The sequence below is a fragment of the Orycteropus afer genome, unplaced genomic scaffold, assembly GCF_000298275.1.
Source record: "Orycteropus afer afer isolate SDZICR_OR568_19922 unplaced genomic scaffold, OryAfe1.0 scaffold00094, whole genome shotgun sequence".
Taxonomy (NCBI): Eukaryota; Metazoa; Chordata; class Mammalia; order Tubulidentata; family Orycteropodidae; genus Orycteropus; species Orycteropus afer.
The window spans coordinates 9,461,978-9,480,705 of NW_006921681.1; the positions used below are offsets into that span (position 1 = coordinate 9,461,978).

At 52.4% G+C, this 18,728-nt stretch overlaps 1 protein-coding gene across 1 annotated transcript in view; it reads left to right on the forward strand.

Annotated features, from left to right (window-relative positions):
- The window catches only part of TNFRSF1B (TNF receptor superfamily member 1B), a 50,525-nt gene extending 33,726 nt beyond the window's left edge, over positions 1-16,799 (forward strand). Inside the window, exons 3-12 of the mRNA XM_042781189.1 lie at positions 907-1,012; positions 2,963-3,091; positions 3,574-3,723; positions 4,199-4,292; positions 4,692-4,789; positions 4,970-4,990; positions 5,458-5,535; positions 6,094-6,128; positions 11,913-12,120; positions 16,516-16,799. Coding sequence (XP_042637123.1) covers positions 907-1,012; positions 2,963-3,091; positions 3,574-3,723; positions 4,199-4,292; positions 4,692-4,789; positions 4,970-4,990; positions 5,458-5,535; positions 6,094-6,128; positions 11,913-12,120; positions 16,516-16,799 — 1,203 coding nt within the window. The remainder of the gene's footprint in view (positions 1-906; positions 1,013-2,962; positions 3,092-3,573; positions 3,724-4,198; positions 4,293-4,691; positions 4,790-4,969; positions 4,991-5,457; positions 5,536-6,093; positions 6,129-11,912; positions 12,121-16,515) is intronic.
- The last annotated feature ends 1,929 nt before the right edge of the window (positions 16,800-18,728 follow it).

The window sequence follows — 18,728 nt, forward strand, 5'->3', positions numbered from 1 at the left end:
GTCCCTTCTGGAGGCCAGGGGGCTGCCCTGCAGTTGTGGGAGCTGTTATCAGCCAACAGCAAGAGCAACTGGGGGGTGGGGCACACCTGCTAGTGGAGGGATCTGAGTGGGGCTCTAGCAGCACCCACTGACAGGAGCAGCTGAAACACTCAGAATGGTGCCTGGCTCCCAGGAAGTGCTCAATAAATGTTCACAGTTGTCATCAACAAGCACTTATTTACTGAGCACCATCGCAGTGGCCCTTGTGTTGGAGGCTGAGGATCCAAGGTGATGAGGCCACCATCTCTGCCTGCTTAGCATCATAGACCTGTGTATGTGCATGCACATATGTGTGTGCATGTGAACTCATACAGGGGACACGAGCATGTTCACTATTTCAGAACGATGAAATGACTATCAGAATAGAGCATATTCAGTGTTCATAGAGAGCCCAGAGGAGGAGGAACTTATATCAGTTTGGGGGAGTCAGGGAGGACTTCCCAGAGGAGGTGGCACTCAGCTTGAAGGAGGAAGGGGAATGTGCCCAGGTGCAAGAGGGAAGAGGCAACATTCTAGGCAGAGGGCTGCTTTGCGCTGAGGACCTGGGTCTCTGGGACGGGACTCTGCCTGCTGGGCAGATTCAGGGCCCTGTGCCTGCCCTGATGTGGTTAAAGCCTTCTGTACCCCTCTCCTGGTGTACTCACCCAGGCCTAGCAGTGGCTCGGCGTGCAGGCACGGCCTGCCAGCTACACTGAGAGGGGGAGGAGGAGGTGAAAGAAGGCAGGAAGGAGCCCCCTCCCTCTGTCCCTTTTTCCCTCCCCACCCCCCCTTCCCAGGGAGAAATCATCAGTCAGTGGCATCCTGGCATTTGCAGGATGAGATCCAGGGCTGACCACATTGATGGCTGTATTTCCCTCCCCTCTCCAGCCTATGCTTCCCCCTTACGCGCCGGAGCCTGGGGACGAGACCAGGTGCCAGCCGAGAGAGTACTATGACAAGAGGGTCCAGATGTGCTGCAGCATGTGTCCACCTGGTAAGAGCTTTCTTGGCCCGTGTGGCCCCTGGGGGCTGGAACCCTGGAGGGAGTGTGTGTGTAGAGGTGTGGGCTGGCAGGGCAGAGCCCTCGCTCCTTACTGAGCTCCTTCTAGTTCCACGGACTGGCCTTGGGTTTGCTCTTGCTTCTGACCCTTTGCACCCACTGTTCCCCCTGCCTAGTGCACTGTCTCAACTCCCTTCACCTGGTTAATGCTCATTCATCCTTTAGCCCTTGGCCTTGGTGACCCTGGGTAGCCTGTCCCACACTGCCTCCTTTGAACCCCCACTGGCCCCTCATGTCTCCCATTGCAGCTCTTTTCATACTGTGCAAGAATGGCCTGGTTACTTTCCTATCCAGCCTCCCCCGCCACCCGCACCTCCTGCGTGCTCCTCCAGGACGGGTACTATGTCTTGTTCCCCTACTAAATCCCTAGCACCTGGCACATAGTAGGTGCTCAGTACATATTTGACTGAATCAATTAATGTGTACCTGTTTCACAGATGACAGACCTGAGGCCTAGCCCCAGCTGGAAGAGCCACGTTGGCCCCCCATCCCAGTGCCATCCCTCCATCCATTCATATATTTAGAAAGCACCTGTTGTGTGTCAGGCACTGTTCTAAGTGCCTGAAGTACAGCAGAGAGCAGGGCAGAGAACATCCCTATCCTCATGGAGCTTGCCAGTAGAGGAAACAGACAAATAAACCAATAGATGAAATAGCTGTGTGGTCATATCAGAGAGAGTGGTAAATGTAGTGAAGAAAAGGCAGGGTAAGGCAGATGGAGACAGATGGAGTGGGCATGCTGTTTTATGTAGGATGGTCAGGGGGGTGACATTTGTGCAGAGACCTGAAGGAGGCTAGAACAAGCCATTCAGAAATATAGGGGGAACAGCAGGCCAGGCAGAAACAATTGCTAGTACAAAGGCCCTGAGGTAAGAGCCTGTTTGGTGGGCTTGAGGAATAGCAAAGCCAGGAGTGTAGCCTGGAGTGAATGAAGAGGAGATGGAGCAGCAGGTGAGGAGGGAGGGGTAAACAGGGACCATGACAAGGAATTTAAATTTTATTCTGTAGGCATCAGGAAGCCAGTTGAGGTTTTGAGGCTTTGAGCCATTGGCTTGAAACATGGGTAAGCCCATGTCACTCCACCAGTGACTCTTCTTTTTTCTGTTTGGAAGGTAGTAGTTTAGCAGAGCAGTTAACATGGCAGGATGGGAATAGGACTCAGAAGAATAAACTCCTTAAAGATTTGCCTCGGTGTTCTCCCACCCCCTGCCTTACCTTCTCTCCTTATCTTCAGGAGTCCCATATTCTCATCCTTCGTACATTGCCAGGGACTATATTCTTGACTAGGAGCTCTGGTAGCATAGTGCCTAAGGCACTTGACTGCTAACAAGAAGGCTGGCGGTTCAAATCCACCAGCCACTCCTCTGAAGGAAGGTTGGGCAATCTACTTCCATAGTGATACTGCCTCAGCAACTCAAGTCGGGTCCGACTCAATGGCAAATAACAACAACAACAACATATTCTTGACTGCCTTCTTTCCCTTGGGTTCATACTCACAGGTGGAAAATTTTAGCTAACTATAAAGAAGAAAGGAGCTGACAAACTAGTTCTCACTAAAGTATGATTAACTGATACCAGGCATCCATTGGTGAAATTTCAAGCATCTGGAAAGAGTAGAAGGGAAGATATTTTATGTGCTGTGGGGGTTCAGAGGTAGAGTAACAGTTGGTACATGCCAGATGTGAGATTAGACCTTATATCTGTGTGGCTTTTAAGTCCAGAGGGTTGAGGGACTTGTTTAAGGTGAGCCAATGGAGGAACTGGAATGCCATCAAAGATTCTCTCCAGTTAGGCCTCAGCACTCTGGGATTCTGGGAGCAGTGGATGAGCCCAGGGTCCTGGCAGAGGCTCTGCCTCCTGAGACCTCTGGCCCTTGCTTTCTTAGGCCAGCATGTGCAAAACTTCTGTACCACGACCTCAGACACCGTGTGTACCCCCTGCGAGGACAACACATACACTGAGCTCTTGAACTGGGTCTTAGAGTGCTTGAGCTGTGACTCTTGCAGCAGCTCTGGTAAGTGGGTCCCAGAGAGAGGGGTGGTCCCCAGCATTCTCCCCTGATCACCAGATACTCCAGCCCCTCATCTGAGACTGGCTGGAGCTACCCCAAACCAGTGGTCTCCATGCCCCAGCGTTGATTCTTCAACAGCCACTGCTCTTTACCATTTACCAATGGCATTTTTATCCTCTGTTTCACTAAATTTTCTTAAAACTCCATGGGGCAGGCAGGTAGGGCCAGGGGAGGGGAGCTAAGCTCATTTTAGAGTTGGAAACATTGTGCCTCAGAGAGTAGGTGTGGTTTGCTCATGCCGTGGTGGAGCTGGGAAAAGACAGCAGGCCTTGGGACTCTGTGGCCACTTGCTGAAGGCTGTCCCCATACCTCCTGGAGATCAGAGCTGTCTGGAGTCCCAGGCTGGTTGGGAGGGCAAAGTGGGCATCACAGTGGGCAGTGCAGTGGCTACAGAAGTGACCTGGGCTGCCCTCTCGCTCCTCCAGACCAAGTGGAAGTTCAAGCCTGCACTCGGAAACAGAACCGCATCTGTGCCTGCAGGCTGGGCTGGTTCTGCCTGCTGAAGAGGCAGGAGGGGTGCCGGCTGTGTGTGCCACTGCGCAAGTGCCCGCCCGGCTTTGGAGTGGCTAAGCCAGGTATGGGACAGGGACAGGGACAGCAGCCTTTGGGGACCCCCTTCATGACATCCCTGCAAAGTCGCAGGTACCCACCAATGAGCCTAGCCTGGGAGTGTCATCGAGTGGCCAAGTGCTCACTATTGATTCATTCTTCCCCTAGCACTCCTGGTTAGGCATCTACTGTGTGGTGGGCCCTGGGGATCCAGAGGTGGATCAGACTGAGCCCTAAGCTACTAGAAAGTCAGGGGATACCATGGGAAGTGGGACCCATGTGATCTTGGAGTCTAGGAAGTCACCAGAATTGGTTAAAGGACAAATTCCACCCAGCCTTGTGCATGAGTATATGATAGGTTTATGCATGTGTGTAAGTGTTGAGAGGTCAAGGTGGAGACAGAGGTCCTTGGCCCCTTGGGCCTTCCCTAGGACTGCAGTGCCAAAGCCCACCTACCCCATGAAGTTCAGTTGGTTACAGGTCATAACTTTTCTCCTGAAGGAACTGCAACCTCGAACGTGATGTGTGCTCCCTGTGCCCCAGGAACATTCTCCAACACAGCTTCATCCACTGACACGTGCAAGCCCCATCGAACGTGAGCAGCTGAATCTTTGCTACTGGAGGGGTGTGGAGGGATGTCCCTGGGGCCTGTGGGGTCTCGGCCACAGAGCAGCCACACCACAGTACCTGAAATCCCCCATTCACTTCCTCAGGTTGAGGCACTGCTGAGCTCTGTCTGCTACCCACCTATGCCTTCCTTGTCTTGTTGGATCTGAGGGTGGGACCCAAGGGAAGGTCAAGACCAGGTGGGGTGCCTGAGGAGCTGTGAGAGAGGGACAGGAGAGGACTGTACTGAGAGAGAGTGTGGCACATACACTCACTTTCCATCCTGTCACTGGGACCCTGGCCCACTGGTCTGGCTCCCATGAATGGCCCAGCTACCTTGGTCACTCTGTCCTCTGTTGCCTCCTGACTAAGCCTCCTCCTCCCCCAGCTGTAGTTCTGTGGCCATCCCTGGCAACGCAAGCATGGACACAGTCTGTGGATCTCTGGCCCCTGCCCTGACAGTGAGCTTGGGGCCAGCCCCAACGCGCCAGCAGATGGATCCCACTCGAGGACCCGACACAGCTCCGGGTACCCCTCGCATGGGCCTGACAGAAGGGTCTACAAGATCCCAGCACATGGAGCCCATTCCAGGACCCAACACAGCTCCGAGCACCTCCCCTTTTTTCCCATTGGGCCCAAGCCCCCCAGCTGAGGGGCTCAGCACAGGCAACATCACTCTTCCAATTGGTAAGTCACAGTTCATTCATACATTCACATGGTCTCAGTGAGAGCCTGCTGTGGGTTGGATCTTGTGCTCTGTCCTAGGATACTGGAGACAGCAAGACTGGTCCTCTCCCCAGACCTGGTGCTTACTAGGAATCCCCAGTGGAGATGGGACTCTGTCTATGGGCCATGGGTCAACATTTGCGATGACAGAGGACTGGGCCAGGTCACTTTCAGGCTTACCTTTTTGGTTTAGGGTCACAACAGTCCAGAGGTCTCAAACTGGTGGCCCTCGGCTGGATCTGGCTCATAGACATGTTTTGTTTGGGACACAGCATTTTGTGTATTTGTTTTGTAATTGAGTTTAAGAGCCTCTAGATTGGGCTTGCCCCTCCCCACAACACCATGTGGGTCATGGCCATTGACTTATCTGCCTGGCTTCTGACTTGCCTGGCCCTTGGGAACATCTGAGTTTGTTCTTTATTTTCTAGGGCTGATTGTGGGCGTGACAGCCTTGGGTCTGCTCATAATAGTGCTGGTGAACTGCCTCATCATGACCCAGAGGAAAAGTAAGATACTGTCCCTGCCGTCTTGTGTGTGCCCATTCACCCCTTTATTCAGTAAGTGTGTCAGGGTGCCTCCTGTGAGTCTGCACTGGGCACTGCCCATGAGTCAGACAGGGTTGGACACCACAGTCACTGTTCTGTAGAGGCATACAGCCTGGGGGTGGGGACATTCCCACAAAGTTCCTACCAAAAGGCGAGATGAGACCAGGGCTGTCTGTGGGAGTTCAGGATTATTGTCCAGGGCTTCCTGGGGCAGGCATCACGGAGCTGGGCATGATTTAGACGTCAGACAGTGTGCAGGGAAGAAAGAGCATCCTGAGTAGAGGGTATGGAGGGAGCAAAGATGGGGAGTGGGAGCGTGGCAGGGGCGGGGGAGGGGAGGGGAACAGTGGTGGCCCAGCTTGAGAGGTAGGTGATGGCTCACATTGTTTGGTAGGAAATTGCCCGCCCCCTTGGTGGACCCATTCCGATGGTTTTTCTCAGGCCCCATGTGGCCCTACTAGTTAGAACAGCTAGTCCCCGAGGAAGCTGCTGTCCCTGACTTGCCCCATCTCTTTGCAGAGAAGCCCTCCTGCTTGCATGGAGAAGCCAAGGTGGTGAGTGTCCCTCTGCCTTCCCCTCCATGGTGCCCTTAGGGTGGGCTGCGGTGTTCCATGGGATGTGGTGAATTCAGTAGGTTGGTGTGGCCATGTCAGGCTGTGTGCAGAGCCCTGGGGAGGCTGAGGAATGACCAGCCAGGATCTGCCCTTGGGGATAGGGGCTGCCTTTTATGGGACAAAGAGATCGTGAACATGAAATGCAAATGCCATGTCAAGAAGTAGGGGAGGTAGTAGTGACAGTGGCCAGCATGTGGCCATAGACCTGCAACATAACCTTGGACAGACATGAGATTGCTGGGTGGCTCTGTCTCCTCACCATTACGTGGGGTTGGTGTCTGCTCAGTCCCTGGGTGGTGCAAATGGTAACACGCTCAGCTGCTAACTGAGAGGCTGGAAGTTTGAGTCCCCTCAGAGATGCCACAGGAGAAAGGTCTAGCAGTCTACTTCTGAAAACTCAACCACTGACAACCCTCTGGTGCTCAGTGCTACTCTGAGACACAAGGGGTCGCCAGGAGCAGTGTCTTCTCAGACAGTGGCGGTCCAGAGGTACAATTTTTGCCTTCCACGCAGAGACCTGGAGTTGAGTCTTGGCCAATGCCCCTCACGTGTAGTGACCACCCGTCTGTCAGTGAGGCCTGCATGATGCTTTGATGCTGAACAGGTTTCAGTGGAGCTTTCAGACTAAAAGGGAGTAGGAAAAAAGGCCTGGTCATCTCCTTTTGAAAATCAGCCAGTGAATATCCTATGGATCACAGTGGTCCAATCCACAACTGATGATGGAATGACTCAGGACTGGGCAGTGTTTCGTTCTTTTGTGCATGGGGTTGCCATGAGTTGGAGGCCAACTCCACAGCAGCTTACGGCAGTGTCCTCTTGGCCCAGCTACCTCACTGTGCCATGTACTCAGCTGACAACGATAATCAGCATCCCCAGTGAATTGACAAAGCACTTTTTATGGAGCAGTGATTTTCAAACTGAGTTCCAGGGTACCCTGGTGTTCCATGGAAGAGTCCTGGAGGGTTAACCATATGGTTGAGGTGGAGGTTAGGGGACTGAATCCCAAGTTCTCCCCCATTTCAGTCAAAGCAGCCCATCTTTGATGTGTTTATATAATAGCATCTGAGGAAGATTTTTGTTAGAAACAGAATGCCGATGTTATATTTCATGAATTCTCCACCAGAAAGGCTGCAAGTAACATAAAGCCTATGGGTGACTTGCAACAAAAGAGTTCTATTTTTCTCATATAAAAAAAAAAAATCCAGGTGCTGCCAGCTGCCTGCGTGAGTTCATCTGCACCTTTTTATGATGCAGCAGGACCTCTGGCTCTCCCACCTTGGTGTGCTGGCTTTTGTCTTCTTGCTTGTGGCTTTGTGTCATAAGATAATGACCACTGCTTCATATGCGACCTCTTGATTCAGAGTGGGAAGAAGAGGAGGAAATGGCTAGGCCAGCCAGGGTGACTGTTATCAGTAAATCAGACACTCTCCCAGAGCCCTAGGTAGACTTCTGCTGCCATCTCATTGTGTCACGTGACCATCCTAGCTGCAAAGGAGGCTAGCAGAGTGAGTGATTTGCTTTCCCGGCCTCTGTGGTGGAAGAGGGAGTCTGGGGGAGGTACACATGGTTAAGGTGCTCCTTTGGAAGTTTGAGGCACTTTAGAAGAAAGAGTTGGTGATGTATGTCTGAAAAATCCACCATTGAAAACTCTGTGGAGCACAGTTTACTCTGACACACTTGGGGCCACCATGAGTCAGAGTCAACTCCCTGGCAATTGGTTTGGTTTTAGGATGGAGAAAGATGAGTTACAGGGGCTGGGAATGGGTGTTGAGGGGAGCCAGTACACAGCACCTGCCACAGCCCCAAGCCTGGTCGGCAGGGCAGGTTGTTGTTGTTTTTTTTAACGGTTTTACAGATGAGGAAGCCGTGTCTGAGAAGCTTCCTTTGTGTTGCTTGTTCTACTCGGGCAGGGTGTTTCAGGCCGGCTCCACTGCTGGTTTGGGCTGTGCAGTTCTTTCATGGGGACAGCTGTCCTGTGTATTCACCGTGGGATGTTCAGCAGCCGCCCTAGCCTCTGTGTACTAGATGACTGCAGTGACAACCAGAAACATCTGCAGACATTGCCAAGTGTCCCCTGGGAGGCAAAATAGCCCCTGCTTGAGAATCACTGGGCTAGGGAAAAGCTCAGCCCTCGAGAGACAGGGCCTGAGATTCACCCAGGGCTTGCCACGAGGTGGACCTGGTAGAGACCATAGTTTGCTTTTATCTCCTGCTTTTGTTGACAAAGAGATACAGAGAAGGAAGGTGACTTTCCTAAGGTCTCAGAGTTGCCTCTGGACTCCAGGCCAAGTGCTTTTTGCTCTGTCCTAGAGTATTTCTGTGGATATAAACATTGGTTTTGTGAGTCAAACCATTGCTCTCTTCTCCAGGATGCAAATCTCCCTTTTCTGGCCTCCGTTCTGCCCACAGCTGCACCTTCAAGCTCCTCCCTGGTAGCCCACTGCCGTGTTCTCTTTCCCAACCCAGGGTTTCCCAAAACTTGGTGCCTTGAAGGCATCCCGGGGGTGGCCCAAGAGCTTCCACTTCCTCTTTCCCTTGTTTGGGCTTTGCCTTCATTGAGTGTGAACAGCTCAGCTTCTGTTTGCTGTGTGCAGAGTCCAGCCGTGTGCTGGTAGTCAGCTCTCCAGGGGAAAACCCTGACTGGTGGTGTTTGCCAATTTCCATGGTGTAATTACTCCCACCGTGGCCAAGCTCAGGCTACCCATAAGACTTTGCTGGAAGTGGCTGTGCCACCATGGGATCCCCACATACCCCTGTGAGGTATTGTCATACCCATTTCACAGATGAGGACATGGAGACTCAGGGAGGTTTAGCCACTCATGAGGTTAGACCACTAGGTAAGTGGCACAGCCTGGTTTAGAAAACCAGTCCGAATCTGCAGGCTTTGCTTTTACCCACTTCCCTGGAGAGATGTGCAAAGCTGCCCAGAGCTGTTCTCAGGGGTTGGTTGCGCTACCCTGCAGCTCAGCTGGCTCGCAGTAAGTCCCTGCTAAGAGGCCAGCTGGAATTGAGGGGGGGTGACTCACCTACTGAAGGGTGTGTGTCCCTCCTGCTGCAGAAATAACTCCCAGGGCATGGTGGGACAGTGACCCCTTTTCTGTTCAGAAAAGGCCAATGTGTCTACATGTGTGGAGTCATGCACAATCATCCCACAGATATACTAGTGCACGGGCTCATATTTAATAATGAGAGCCAACATTTATGAGGCACTGACTGTATGCCAGGCATTGTGCTGAGCTGTTTTATGTACCTTTATCTTCACAGCCACCATGCAGGTAGTGTGATTGTTACCCCAGTTTTACAGCTCAGGAAACTTGGACTTAGAGATGTTAAGTAACTTTGCTGAGGTCGCACAGCTAGTGAGAGGGACCCAGGACCCAAGCCTTGGGAGTGCCTCTCTCTATCACCCTCTGCAGGCACACTAACTCTGTCACTCACAGACATGCCCATGTGCCCCCACATGTAGACACACATGTATGCATATTTCATATACCCTCACACCATAGGTGGGTATGCCTCAGAAGCCTGGGTCCTCCTTCAGAGACTGACTGAACTTTGCAGCTTGTGGCTTTGGGGAGGGAGGCAGCTGTGACCTTTGGTGGTTTCTTTTCTGCTTAGCTTGAGCTGCCAACAGAAGGGGTGGGACACAGATCAGAAAAGCCCCTTTCTAGGAGTGACATTTGGATGCTTTCCTCCCCCTGCCTGTTCTTGCTCAGAGCAGGCCTGGGGGTGGGTCCCAGTGGCTGAGATAGGCCCTCTGGGCCACAAGTACAGCATGAACTTAGAATGCCTCCCATCTATCCAAAGCTGGGAGTGGCACACCCAGCTGCCTTTTAGGGAAGCCAGATGATGATGCAGGAAGCAGGCAGCTCTGGGCTTGGTCGTACCCTGGCCACTGACCAGCTGTGTGGTGCTCAGCATGGGACCCATCCTCTCTGGGCCTTGCTGGCTTCATGGGGAGGGTATGCAAAGGATCCTTCTGGCTTAGATTCAGAGGTGTAGGCTGGCTCGGATGTTTGAGAGGCCACAGCAATGGTGGGTGGGGTTGGGGTTGGCCAGGGCTGGGTGATTGGCTAGAGAGGAGCCAGCGGTCCAGGGTGGGGTCACGGTACACCTGGCAGCTGCTCAGTGCACATCTGGAAAAGTAGCTCCCTCTATGAGGAGGAGCCCTGGTGGTGCACTGCCACTTGAACCCATCAGCCACTCTGCAGGAGAAGGATGAGGCAGTTGTTTCTATAAAGATTACAGCCTTGGAAACCCTATGGGAAACCTCAGACCCAGGACAAGCCTCATGGCTTTTAGTCTAGCTGCATCCACCCTGTGTGACCTTTGGCAAGTAATTCAACCTTTCTGTGCCTTGGCTTCCACATCTGTAATGCAAAGATAGTGTCTGAAGGACTTTGGCACACTGGGCACTGGATGACACCCAAATGCCAGCTCATATTTTATTATTACTTACGTTCTCCAATGAGAAAAAGACATTAGAGGGTGTCCCAAAGCAGGCTGGGGATTGGAGTCTGGAAAGGCGAGCAGAGGCCGAGGTCCTAAAGGAAGGGGCTCCTGTACTGGATTGATTGATTGCACATAGGGATCAGCAAATGTTTTCTGTAAAGGACCAGAGAGTAAATATTTCTGTCTTTATGGCCCAGATAAAGGAGCCCTGCCAGTGCAGTGGTTAAGTGCTTGGCTGTTAACCCAGAGGTCGATGATTCAAACCCTCCAGAGACTCTGCAAGAGAAAAGACTGTCAGTCTGCTCCTGTAAAGACTATAGTTTGTTGTTGTTAGGTACTGTTGAGTTGATTCTGACTCATAGCAACCCTGTGTTCAACAGAAGGAAACACTGCCCTGTCCTGGGCCATCCTCCCAATCCTTGCTGTGCTTGAGGCCATCGATGCAGCCTAGGGAGTGCTGTGGGCAGTTCTCCTGTGTCCTGCAGGGTTGCTAGAAGTCAGAATTGACTCCATGGTGCCCAACAATAACAACAGCAGGGGCCAGATAGTCACTGTTGTGATGACTCAACATGCCTGGGTAGTATAAATGGTTAACACCCTCAGCTGCCAACTGAAAGGTTAGAGGTTTGAGTCCACTGAGAGAAGCTTCTTAAGAAAGGCTTGGTGATCTGCTTCTAAAAATCGGCCATTGAAAACCTTATGGAGCACAGTTGTACTCTGACACGTGTGGGGTCACCATGAGGCAGAGTTGACTCAATGGCAACTGTTTTTTTAGATTAAATAAACAGAGACAGAGAGGTTAAGTTACTTGTCCAAGGTCACACAGCTGTGAGTGGTGGAGTCAGGATTTGTACATGTGGTCTGGCTCCAGAGTCTGTGTGCTTCATTGCTGAACGATAGTATATCTCCCTGTGCTGATGGACTGCCCTTTGGAAAGTCACTTCTCTGGACCTCTGTTTTCTTACACCAAATGGGGTACAAATCCTGCCCTCCCAAGGCTATTTGGTGAGCAGTGCCACGTAACCTCTGCCCTATGGACTCACACTCTAGTGGGGAAACCACTCACTAATCACAAAAACACAAAACCCACAGAGAATCTCACCTTGTGATAAGTGCTGCATGTGGAAAGAACGAGCAGGTGTGGGCAGAAGTGCCATGTAAATTGTGAAGTGCTGACAGCAAGGAGTGCAGATGGTAGTGAGGAGGAGGAGGAGGAGGGAGGAGGAGTCAGCTGCCGGAGCTGACCGCCTGCCCCCTCTCCTTCTCATCCAGCCTCACCTGCCAGCTGATAAGGCCCGGGGTATTCCAGGCCCTGAGCAGCAGCACCTGCTGACCACGGCGCCCAGCTCCAGCAGCAGCTCCCTGGAGAGCTCGGTCAGTGCCACGGACAGGAGGGTGCCCCCTAGGAACCAGCCCCAGGCATCAGGTGTGGGGAAGGCCAGTGGTGCCGGCGAGGCCCGGGCCAGCTGCGTGACCTCAGGTAAGAGGCAGAGCATCCCTGGCTTCAGCCCCATCTCACTGCACCCCTGTCCCCATATTTTTCTCCTGATTTTGGTCTCCTGGGTCCCTGGTGTAGTGGATAAGGCATTTGGCTGCTAACCAGAAGGTCAGAGGTTCAAACCCACCGGCTGTTCAGCAGAAGGAAGATGGGGCAATCTACTTCTGTAAAGATTTACAGCCTTGGAAACCCAATGGGGGTTGAGTCAGAATCGACTCAATGGGCAGTAAGTGGGTTTTTTGGTCACTGCTTCAGGGCAAGGTCTGAGCTCTTAGTGGGGTACTACTTGGCCTTGGCTTTGCTTTCCAGCCTCATCTTCCTACTCCCTACTCAGGTTCAGCACCCAGCCACACTGGACTTCTTGAGTTCTCTGAAACCACCACATTCCCCCCCACCTCTGCCCATGCTGATCCTTTCACCTGGAGCACTCTTCCTTCTCCTTCCCCTACCCCCCTGCACCTGGGCAAGCCCAACTTGTCCTTTGTGTCCTCAGTATCCTCAGTATCCAAGCAGGGAATTTTCCTGAAACCCTCTCCCCTCGGGCCCCCTGGCCTGGGCCAGATTTGCTCACCGAGCCCCTGCTTCCCTTTCCCAGGACTGACACACAGTCTAGCTGTTGTTTGCTCCTTTCACGCTGTCCAGGCTGTGGCTCTGCTGGTCAGCCCGGCCCATCTCATTTGTCCCAGCACTCTGCCTGGCTGATGACAACAGCAGCAGTAATAACAGCTTCTGATTACTGCGTGCTGGCCGTATGTCAGGCACTATTCTGGGCACTTTATATGCATGAACTAAATCTGCATATCAATGCTAAGGAGTAGCTACTATGATTATCCCTGTTTTACAGAGGAGGAAATTGAGGCCCAGAGAGGTTAAGCAACTTGTGTAAAGGCACACACACAATGGAAGAGCCAGGGGCTGGAATATGGATGATTAATGATACCTCCAGGCTCCCCATCTGTGGCTGTTGCTTGGTCCCTTTAGAGGATTGTGGGGCCTGTGTGGGCTCTGGAGAAGTAAAGCGCCCATGCACTGTCTGTACAGTTTGCATTTGTGTCCCAGACCTGGTCTATGACAGATGACACTCCTAGGCTGCAATTAGTGGTACCCACACAGGTCCCTGGTGGGGTCTGGCTGTTCTCGTTTCTCAGGAGCAGTCAGGCTGCATTTCTTCCAAGACAGATTTGTTCATTCTTCTGGTAGTATATGCTATATTCAGTACTTGGCTCTGGTCCCCTAGGAACCTTGGAGCTTCCTCAGGTTTGTTCTGCAGTACAGAGGCCGAGGCTATTGATGGGCCTGAGTGCTGGCCTGCACCTCTCCCTTCACCTGGAGGTGCAGGTCAGGGCATGATGGTGGACTTGGGTGCCATGTGAATCTGAGCAGGCTCTGTAACCCTGATAAGCCTGTTTCCTCCTCTTGAGAGCAGGGGGACCTCTCGGTGGGGCTGGTGAGTAATGAGCAACAGTATGACAGGTGTCGCCAGCTCACTGGGCCACCTCCAGGAAGGGACTGCTGGCTCCAACTACACCCCACTCTCAGGCCCTACTCCAGCACACCATCCTCTGCTGCTCTCCTGACATGCTGCATCCCCTTGCTTCTCTGCCTGCACACATGTTGTTCCCTAGCCCATAACATCCTTTCGTTCCTGTCACCTGACTCAGGGCCACCTCCTCTGACTGCCCACATGGGCTCAGGTGCCCTGCTCTGATTTTTCCATCATGGTGATGTCTCATCAATGTGATGTCTTGTCAGTGCCCCCTCCCCACCTGCAGCCCCTGAAGCTTGAGAATTCATCAAGGGAGGGCCTGGGTCAGGGCTGGAACAGAGCAGGGGCCTGAAATGTTTGTTGACTGACTGAATGAGCTCCAAATCTCAACTCTTAGTGTTTGTCCAAACCTTTGGATTTGCCTCGCTGATTCTTAGCCCCACCTGTTGTACAGCCATCCAGGTGTGGCTTCTCTGCCCATGTCTGCCCATCCCCTCTACCCTCTGCCCTTCCTGCTTTCTGTTCTTTCTCCCAAGAATTCCCCAGATAGATAGTCTGTGCATTGTCTCTCTCCTCCCTGCTCCTGCCTTCCCCTTTCTCCACTGTGGGAACCTGTAAACCCCAGAGCTATGCTCCCAACCTGCCCCCGCACTCTCATTCACTGTGTGCAAAGGCCATGGTGACTCTGGGTGACATTTGGGTGCTGTGGAGGTTTAGGGTGGAAATGGCCTCCTGGCTGTATGATTTCAGCTCTCCCACACTCCCAGTCTGTTTGAGGCTTTTCTGAGCAGAGCAGCTCACCAACTCTGGGCCTCCTCGCAGGCTCCTCCAAGTTCCTGGAGTAGGGGGCACCAAAGGACCAGCCCTGCCCATGTACCTTGGGACCATGTGTTTTCAGGCATTCAGCAGGTCCCTGGAGCAGCAGCAGCAACTCTTAACCTTTTGATGAGCGATGGTGTGTCCAGCACCTGCCTTTCTTCTCCCCATTTTACTTCATTGTTCAATCCCTCACCAGCTAGTTAGGAAATGCAGGTGCCTACTGGTGCTGGATGGGACACTTACATGGGGAGGGGGGAGACCTGTGTCCTGGAGTCCTTTCTCTCTCTGCTGCCACTCAGGAATGAGGGCCCTGTGGCACCAGTTTTCCCACACCTGGCTCCCAGGGAAAGCCAGAAATACTGATGGTTAAAACGTAAACTCCTAAATCCTACATGTTGATAGCCAAACACTACCACCACCAGGAACACACCTGTAGACTGAGTTTTGTTCATTCAACATGTATCCCTGTTCTAGGCACTAGGGATACAGCAGGGAATAGTCAAAAAGTCCCTGCCTTCCTGGGCCCAGGGTCTGGTGGGAGAGACAAGTGCAAACAAGTGACTGAGAAGATTGGTTCTGGGCCCTGGAGGTCAGAGAATAGGGAGTGGCAGATGAGATGGCAGGTGTCTTCAGAGAGGGAAATCTGGGTAGGCTTCCTGGAGGAAGTGACTTTTAGCTGAGGCCGGAGTGATAGTGAGCTATGTGAATGGGAAAAGCTCTCCAGGCTGAGGGAACAGCATATGCAAAGGCCCTGAGGCTCAGAGAGCTGTAGGAGCTACAGGGAGGTGAGTGTGGCCATAAAGGAGGCAACCAGGATCCCAGAGTGGTAGAAAGGGGGAGGCTGGAGAAGGCAGGCCCAGATATGCAGGGCCTTGAAGGCCCTGATGAGAACCATGATGTTTTGAGCATCCAAGGAGGTTGATCTGTTGGGTTTTGAAGGGCTGGGTCTGGCTATTGGTGAAGAACAAACCATAGAGGGTGGGTAGGAGCAGGGAGACAGGTGAACGCGGTTGGAGGCTTTCATGGGATGATAGTAGGGAAGGCAGTGAGCTTAAAGTATCTTTTGAAGGTAACGCAGACAGGATATGGGTATGGGAGGAAGAGAGAGAATCAAGATGGGTCCAAGGCTTGGGCCTGAGCAGCTGGGAGTATGGTGGCACTGAGAACCAAGATGGGGAGGAGCAGGCTGGATGGGAGGTGGGGGTGGAGTTAAGTTTGAGGTGCCTGTAAGCATGCAAGTGGAGATGTGGAGCAGTTTTCACCCCCTGGTTCACTGAGAGGGTTGCTCCATCTCCAGGATCCAGGGAGGCATTGGAGGTATAACTGTGAACACACAACAGGCTCACTCCTGCCTGGAGTTGTGTAGAATCATTACACCCATTTTACAGCTGAGCAAACTGAGCTCTGAGAAGTTAAGTGACTTGCCCAAGAATATGGAGGGAGGTCAAGCATTCAAACCCAGGACCATAAGGCTTCACGCCATCCTGACCTCAGTGAGGAGGACAAACTATTGGCCCACCCTATCCCAGATACCAGATTTCTGAAATCTTAAAAGGCAGCTTTACATGGAGGAAAATAATTTGCTGCAGATGAAAAGTTCAGGGTCAATGTTTAATCTCTATAAAGGAACAATTTCCGGGCTCCCTGATGCTGACTCATTGGCAGGCAGATCCCGTGCCGATGGCAGAGGGGTCTGGTGATGTGGTCAGAATCACTGATACCTTCCAGCAGTTCTTTCATCTTCACTGTAACTCATCTTCATTGACTTCATTCGTGTCTCTGACCCTTTGTGGGAAATGTGTTTTGTTCTTGGAGCACTTGCACCTGCCTTATCTAACTGGCCTTCCTTCCCTGTGATGTGTTAGACTGGGTAAGTGGTGATGCTGTTCTTATTTGACAGATAAGGAAACTGAGGCACACAAAGGTCATACAGCAGAGCTGGGTTAGAACCCTGTCCTCTTCCTGGTCCAGTGCCCCCTCCCCACTCTTTGGCAGGAGATAGGCTATGAACACCAACCCCCTCCTGCTCTGAGGCCCCCTGTACTGACACCCCTCCCCTATCTTGTGCTTAGCAGACCCTGCCCCCGGCAGCTGTGGGACCCAGGTCAACGTCACTTGCATCGTAAATGTCTGCAGCAGCTCCGACCACGGCTCCCAGTGCCCCTCCCAGGCCAGCTCCATGACGGGGAACATGGACGCCAGCCCCTCGGGCTCCCCAAAGAGTGAGCAGGTTCCCCTCTCCAAGGAAGAGCGCCCCTTCCAGTCCCATCTAGGGACACTAGAGACACTGCAGCAGAGCTCTGAGGAGAAGCCCCTGCCTCTGGGCGTGCCGGATGTCGGGATGAAGACCTGTTAACCAGCTGGTAGGGCCTGTGTCACAGCTGTGGACATTAACCCTTGGCAGGCAGCCCTGCGAAGAGACTCCTGGTCCCTCTAGGCCCCAACTCCCAGGGCTCTGTGGCTCTCTTTGGGCCATGTCCTTCAGTGGTTTCCACAGCCTCTGCCTCTCTCTCTCCTGCAGGCAGGGGATGAGGCGGGGAAGAGTTGTGGAGACTCCTTCTGCCTTGGTATGTCCTTCTCAGAAAGCTGGCTGGACAGTGGGAGAGCTGACCCTGGACTTGCTGGGCAGCCTGGGCTGAATCCTGTCTATCTGTGAGCTTACCCAACTAGACCTGCCAGCCTGGGTTCTGGAGGCCTTGGTGTTTTTTTGTTTTGTTTTGTTTGTTTTTTAACCAACAGAAAACACCTTCTGCTAACTTATCCACTTGTACCACAGCGTGAAAATCAGGTACCCAGAGGCCCCAGGCAGGCAACCTCAGTGAGGTTGATAGCAGACTCTTAACTGGAAAGCTTTCTATTTTAACATGTGACAATGTTTTAAAAAATTAAGCACCCTGCAGGCAGACAAAAGTAAGCAAAACTCTGAGGTTGCATATATCCCCTCCTCCACTGTTACATCCTCTCCCTTTGACCTTCACTCCAGTTAACCACAGCTCCAGCCCCCTCCTCCCTCCACAGGTTCTATGTGGGGAGTGGGCCTCTCCCCACTCCCTCAGTGTCTGGTGTGAAGAGATACCTTCACCTATCAGGGAATTTCTGGAACTGCAGATGTCTGAGGCTCCCACAGGCATCTCTTTCCTCCTACCTCAGCCTGGACCTTCCTTCCCTCTTGGGGGGTACTCCTCTGTCCCCTTAGTCCTTCCCCTTGTTCCTGGAGCCCTAGGCCCCAGGGGAGCTGCAGAGCCATTTTGGTATTATACCTACTATGATTCTGAGTGGATATGAGATACTGAGAGCCATCTTGTGTCTGTGTGTCTGTATCTATGTTGTGTGTTTGTGTAGCCAATGTTGTCGGGTTAGATAGCCCACTTAGAAGCAGCTAAAGCCAGTAATTTTGCCAAAGGATTTTGTCCCCATTAGAGAGTCAACTATTTTACCCCAAACTCATGCCCAGAGCCCTGTAGAGGATAGACATGTGAACTAGACCAGATTCTAGAAGGAAGGGGTATGAGGAGCCTTGAGAGGCTGGCTTGATCCCAGGTACTTGAATTCCTCGCTTATAAATTCCACCGGACTTGAACTTGACCCCTGAACTATCCATTACCACAGAGAAAAGCAGGATTTCCCATGCTGGAATCAAGACGGCAGACTACCTGGACTGGCTAGGGTCTCTGCCCAAGTTGGACACTGCATGGCAGTGGAGCACATCTGCCCCCTGGTGGACAAACCTGGGAGGACCACACACCTCACTACCATCGCCAAGAAAGTGGATGAATTGAGAGGAGACTTCTTGGGTGTGGCCTCAGTTCCCTTGCTTGTGTTGATCCCAAGACAAAGAGAGTTGTCCTGTATACTAAATAGTATTCCTGCTTGTAAATAAACCTTTCGTTTGTTTAATACATTGAGCCCTGGCCCTCTGGCTATAGGTCTGGAATGTGGTTTATCTGTGGTCTTGCCTGTCTGCTGCCAAGAAGGTATGAAGGGAGGAAATATCGGATGTGGGTATTGGAATCTGATGACCTGTGTTGTGACTGGGCCATGAGAGGCACCCCCCTGGACAACTGCCCTCTCTGAGAGCCCAGCTACGCCTTTAGGCCTGTGGACATTGAGATGGCAGTCTCATGCCAGAATCACCCAGCTGGATCCCAGGGGTCAGAGAAGAGTTCTGAAGGTGACCTCCAACCTATTCTCTGGTTAGGCTGTATTCCTTCCAGAGAATTTAGGGGAGAATCTGAAGTAAGTGGTAATAAAGACTTTTTCATTCAGGTATTGGAAGGTGTCAGGA